The sequence below is a fragment of the Nematolebias whitei genome, chromosome 5 (genome assembly GCF_014905685.2).
Source record: "Nematolebias whitei isolate Nwh7 chromosome 5, NemWhi1, whole genome shotgun sequence".
Classification (NCBI taxonomy): Eukaryota; Metazoa; Chordata; class Actinopteri; order Cyprinodontiformes; family Rivulidae; genus Nematolebias; species Nematolebias whitei.
Genome location: NC_056502.1, coordinates 19,690,995 through 19,696,783, shown reverse-complemented (window position 1 = coordinate 19,696,783; position 5,789 = coordinate 19,690,995). Strand labels below are relative to the sequence as shown.

General features: G+C 47.0%; 1 protein-coding gene across 1 annotated transcript in view; it reads left to right on the top strand.

The window, feature by feature from the left end:
• Positions 1–837: 837 nt before the first annotated feature.
• LOC119409750 (DNA repair and recombination protein RAD54B-like) overlaps positions 838–5,789 on the top strand; it is a 5,267-nt gene continuing 315 nt past the window's right edge. The window contains exons 1-6 of the mRNA XM_037676649.1: positions 838–999; positions 1,096–1,235; positions 1,329–1,619; positions 1,772–1,935; positions 2,028–2,289; positions 5,596–5,662. Coding sequence (XP_037532577.1) covers positions 858–999; positions 1,096–1,235; positions 1,329–1,619; positions 1,772–1,935; positions 2,028–2,289; positions 5,596–5,662 — 1,066 coding nt within the window. The 5' untranslated portion in view covers positions 838–857. The remainder of the gene's footprint in view (positions 1,000–1,095; positions 1,236–1,328; positions 1,620–1,771; positions 1,936–2,027; positions 2,290–5,595; positions 5,663–5,789) is intronic.

The following is a 5,789-nucleotide window of genomic DNA, read 5'->3' as shown; positions in this document are numbered from 1 at the left end:
ATAGCCCCGCTCGGTGAATCCCTCAACTCTGGTGATGGGAGCGGACTGGGGACCGACTCCTCTAATCTACCAGGAAAGAACCGTCTGCGGCCTCGCCCGTGGAACGTCCTGTTGGAACGCGAGGCCGTATGGATCAAGACGGTGAGCCAGAGTGGAGCCCAGTGAAAAATAACCTTTCCGCCGATCATCCGAACTGGCGGGAAAAGGCGAGGGACGTAGAAAAAAAAGGGGTCCCTTCATGTCAGCCTCCTCCTGGGTTCCGCCGGGCAACCCCTGAGGGCGCCGTCGGCCGGGAGCGGTGTGATCGCCGATGCGAAACGAGGTGGGATGGGGTGAGCATTCACTCAGCCCCCCTCCACCTACACTACGCTCCCCAGGAGGGAAAGAGCAGCGGGGCTGCAGCTGAGCACACCTTGCCCCGGAGGAACCATCCGGTTCGCCCCGAGGGTCGGCGATAAGAGGAAAAACACAAGATGGCGTTGTCCAGCGTGTAGTGACCTGTCACTGGGAAATGTTCCACGACGCTTACCTTGGAATAAGACTGCTGTCATCTTCTCCTCGGGGAGGAGAACTCACCGGACGACCGGAGGTCGACTGCCGGGCCAAGCATCTTTCGCAAAGGTTGGTCATTTACACAATTTATCTTCTTTGTTCTTCTGACAGTGCTATATTAGCTCGCTGAAGAAAAAATGGGAGCCGATTTCCCGCTCTTAACGTAATTTATACGGACCGGGTGGGGCCCACACAGCAGGTGGGCGTGGACTAATTTTTTTTTCAGTGCTTATGCTCTGCATAACGGGATAAACCCACTAAAGCGAAGGCCTTAAAGGGCGAAGCTTATACGACATAGAACAAACATGTTTTGTTTTTATTTTCAGATACAGAAAGTGGAGTTTGGTCTCATAATTTGCGATGAGGGCCACAGATTAAAGAACAGCAGCATTAAAACATCTTCTGCCCTCAGCAGCCTCAGCTGTAGTCGCAGAGTCATACTCTCAGGTACACGCCTGCCTGTGGTTGACCAAAACAGAAAATATTTCCAGGACTTTCTGAAGGAAACGACTGACATCAATAAGTTTTGTTTCTTATTTTAAGGGACACCAGTGCAAAACGACCTGCAGGAGTTCTACGCTATTATAGAGTTTGTTAACCCGGGAATTCTTGGCTCCTCAACTGCGTATAGAAAAGTATATGAGGAACCAATTCTGAGGTCCAGGCAGCCATCGTCCACAGAGGTAACGCTATCCAGTTTTTCATTCTTGTTCCCTTGTAGTCACCTTCTAATCATTCGCATACATTTTGTCTTTCATGTTTGCCTCTGCCTAAAGGAGGAGAGAGTTTTGGGAGAAGAACGAGCAGCTGAACTCTCCCGTCTCACCAGCATGTTCATCCTGAGGAGGACACAGGAGATCATCAACCGCTACCTGCCTCCCCGTCTTGACTGGACCTTGTTCTGCGAGCTGTCCCCTCTGCAGCATCAGCTGTACAAACACCTCCTCAGCCACCGTGTCTTTAGAGCCTGTCTCCAGGGCTACAGTCAAACCAACACACACCTGGCCTGTATCACTGCCCTGAAGAAACTCTGCAACCATCCTGGTTTGCTCCACGTCACTCTCAAGGTGATGTTTACAGAAACACTTGCATCTCAGTAAAGATTATTATTAGGCTATATCTAGTAGCTGCATTATGTAGGCTTTTTTAATTTAACATCAAACCTTGCGTTAATGTGCATGTTTTTAAGTTTGGTCTAATCTTGTGTTATTGTTTGCAGGAGAGAACAGACCGCGGGTCTCTGGAAAGCTCTTTATACGAGGGCCTTGCAGATCTTTTCCCAGAATCCTATTCTTCAGCAGGATTCAACAGTGCTGACTCTGGAAAACTGATGGTTCTTTCAGACCTGCTGAGCTCCATCAGGCAGCTCAGCCCTTCAGACAGGTGTGTGTTGTGTGGCTGTCAGAAGTCTGCATCGGCATAAATGCAGTTTTGTTTATTTTCTGAAAGTCTTCACTTTTTTTGCGCCCCTGAAGGGTGGTCCTGGTGTCAAACTACACTCAGACACTCGACCTGCTTCAGGACCTGTGCGTACACATGAGCTACACCTTCTGCCGATTAGATGGACACACCCCCACTAGCCAGCGACAGCGTCTGGTCGACTCTTTCAACAGTCCTTATTCTCAGAACTTTCTGTTTCTGCTGAGCTCCAAAGCAGGCGGCGTGGGACTTAACCTGATCGGAGCTTCTCATCTGGTGTTGTACGACATCGACTGGAACCCTGCAAATGACATTCAGGTGATGCTCTCTTACACACTCGGGAAAATGTCAACTGTCAACTTTTTTCATCCATTTCTCCTTCCAGCCCACATCTTCTTGTTAAACGACAAAAATATTCAAACTAGTTCTGTTTTGGTTTCTGAAAACTGATTTTACATTTGTCATCTGGAATAAAAAAACATTACATCTAAATATAAAGATCCTGCTCACCTCAGCTGACTCCATCTTCTACCGCTTATCTTTAGTCGGGTCGTGAAGGCAGGTTTAGGAGAGAAACGCAGACATGCCTCTCCCCAGCGACGGTTTCCTTTTTCATTCAACCTTTATTTATACAGGTTAGTCTCAGTGAGTCACGAGGACTCATTTACAAGAGACCTGTTTTAAACAAAAAAAAAATACAGTTGAGGTACACACAACAATAAACAGTCATAAAAAGCATATAAAATGAAAAGTAAAAGTAGTGATATAAAACAAAATAAAAACCAGCTACATTATGAAACCGTAAAATACTAAAAACAGGAGCATGTCTGCAGTGATTTTTGTATTGAACTTAACAGATGTTTAAAGTCCCTTAGAGAGGTCAAGGTCGAGAGCTTCAGATCTTTTTGCAAGGTGTTCCAGGTTAAAGGAGCGGAGTAGGAGAAGGCCCTTTTGCCAAATTCAGTCCACACTAAGGGGACACTTCAGATAATGATGTAATAATGATGTCTTGAGAGCGCACGCTGTAGCTGCACTGATGACGTGACATGTAAGAGGAGATATGTGAAGGCAGCAAACCAAGGAGTGATTTAAAAATGAAAATATACCAGAGTGAGAGTCTGTATCAAGTTAATGACGACCAGTTGACCAATGAATACAGGGTGCAATGGGGGTATGGTAGTTACAACCAGTTATGAATCTTAGCGCACCATGATAGACAGCATCCAACAACTGCAGGGTTCTTGCAGGAGCGTTCATGTAAATAATGTCACCATAGTCAATAGTCCTTCTCGTTCTCGGGGACCCCGGAGCATTCCCAGGCCAGAGAAGATACACAATCCCTCTAGCAACTTCTGGGTCTTCCATGTGACCTCTTACCAGCCCGGAAAACCTCTAAAGGGAGGCGTCCAGGAGGCATCCTAATTTAGATGCCTGAACCACTTCATCTGACTTGGATGCAGAGAAGCAGCAGTTCATTTCCAAGCTTCTTCCGGATAACGGAGCTCCTCACCCTCTCTCTAAGGCTGAGCTCCACCACTCTGTGAAGAAAGCCCATTTTGGCTGCTTGTATCCTGGGTCTCGTTCTGTTGGTCATGATCCAAACCTCATGACCAAAGGTGCTGGTTAGATAGACAAGTAAATTGAGAGCTTTTACTTTCGACTTAGCTCTTTCTTCACCACGACTGATTGAAGCAATGCCCTCATTTCTGAGGACGAGGTCCTAATCTGGATCCATCTTCCCCTCCATCCTACCATCACTCATGAACAAGATGCCCAGATACAAAGTCTCCCCCCCAACCCAGAGGTGACATTCCACCTTCCAGGAGCTATTTGGTTAGCTCAGTGGTCTCTGGTAATGAACTCATTTTCCTCCAAGTCCTCAGACTCTGCCTCCTCAAAGGTGGACACTGTGGGTGGATTTAGGAGATCCTCAAAATGCTCCTTCCACTGCTCAACAGTATCCTCAGTCCGGTTCAACAGTTTCCCCCAATCCAAGCACAGCTTGGTGTAGGGCCCTCTTTCATTTTCTGAGTTGCATAACAATTTGTCAGAACCTCTTCAAAGCCATTCAAAAATCCTTCTCCCTGGCCACCCCAAATTCCTCCCATGCCCGAGTTTTTGCATCATCAACCCCCAAAGCCACAGTCCTTCTGGCCACTTGTACCAGTCAGCTGCTTTAGGAGTCCACCAGGACAACCAAGTCCCGGAGGCCTCCCCCTTCAGCTTGACAGCCTCTATCACTGCTGGTGTCCACCAGTGGATCCTGTGGTTGCTGCCGCAACATGCACCAATGACCTTTAGGCCACAGCTCCTGGAAGCCACATCTGCAATAGAGGTCCTGAACATGGCCCATTCAGATTCCATGTCCCCGACCTCACACGGAACATGTGAAAATCTTTCCCAGAGGTGTGAGTTGAAGGTTGCATGAACCAGACATTCCAAATTCACCCTCACGCTGCATTTGGGTTTAACAGATCTGTCCAGCAGCTTCCCTCGTCACCGTATTCAACTCACCTCCAGATGGTAATCAGTTGACAGCTCTGCCCATTTCTTCACCCGAGTGTTCAAGACATAGGTCCGCAAGTCCGACAATTGCATAATCTATCATCGAACTTCGGCCTAAGGTGGCCTGGTACAAAGTACACTTATGAACCACTCTGTGCTCAAACATGGTGTTCGTTATGCACAATCCATGTCTTGTACAGAAGTCCAATAGATTAATACTATTCCGGTTCAGATCAGGGAGGCTGTGCCTCCTAATCACCACCTTCGAAATGATTCTGTTGTTGTCCACTTGGGCATTGAAGACACCCAGTAGAATGAGAGAATCCCCAAATGATACTCCATCCAGGACACCTTCCAGAGACTCCTAAAAGGCCCAGTAATCTGAACTGATGTTTGGTGCATTAGCGTAAACAACAGACAGAACCTTCCTTCCTGCAGCCCAAAGCCACAGATAAGCAACCCTCTCACTCACCAGGGAAAACTCCCAACACTCCAAAACAACGGCATTCAGCCGGGGGCTTGTAAATAACCCCACACACTCCATGAGTTGGGTTCCAGAGCCCAAGCTGTGCGTAGAGGTAAGCCCAAATATATCTAGTTGATACCACTCAACCTCACACACATGCTCTGACTCCTTACCTGCCAGTGAGGTAACATTCCACATCCCTAGAGCTAATCTATACCACCAGGAAATCGGTATGGTCAGGGACCCTCCCTTGCCTGCCGCCCTGCATACATAGCGCCCGACCTTGACAGACCTCCCCACAGATGGTGGGCCCACAAGGCGGTGGCTTCCTGTCATTTTTTGTGGGGCTTGGCCTGACCAAGCCTCAGGAGCCAAGCCTCAACCACCAAGTCCTGGCTGGTGAGCTCCCTTTCAGATAATTTACCTGTTTAATAAGTGTAAGATTTCTAGACTTGGTGTGCATGCATCCCAAGGGTTGCTGATCGAAGTTTGATAATAATGGAGCATTGAATCTTTTTTTTCCCCCAGACTAAAAACTACTTGTTGTTCGTGTAAACTGAGCATCCTTGTGTTTTCACATTCATATCCACCAGATGGCACTCCTTCCATGTCATTTATGATAACTTTTTTTTTTTTACTGCGACTGTCTCTAGGCCATGGCTCGAGTCTGGAGAGATGGACAGAAAAAGACTGTGCACATTTACCGTCTTCTCACAGCAGGTAAGAGTATAACACACAACACACATAGCACACACATGCATGTGTGTATATATACATACATATATATATACACACATATATGTATGTATGTATATATATATATATATATATATATATATACATATGT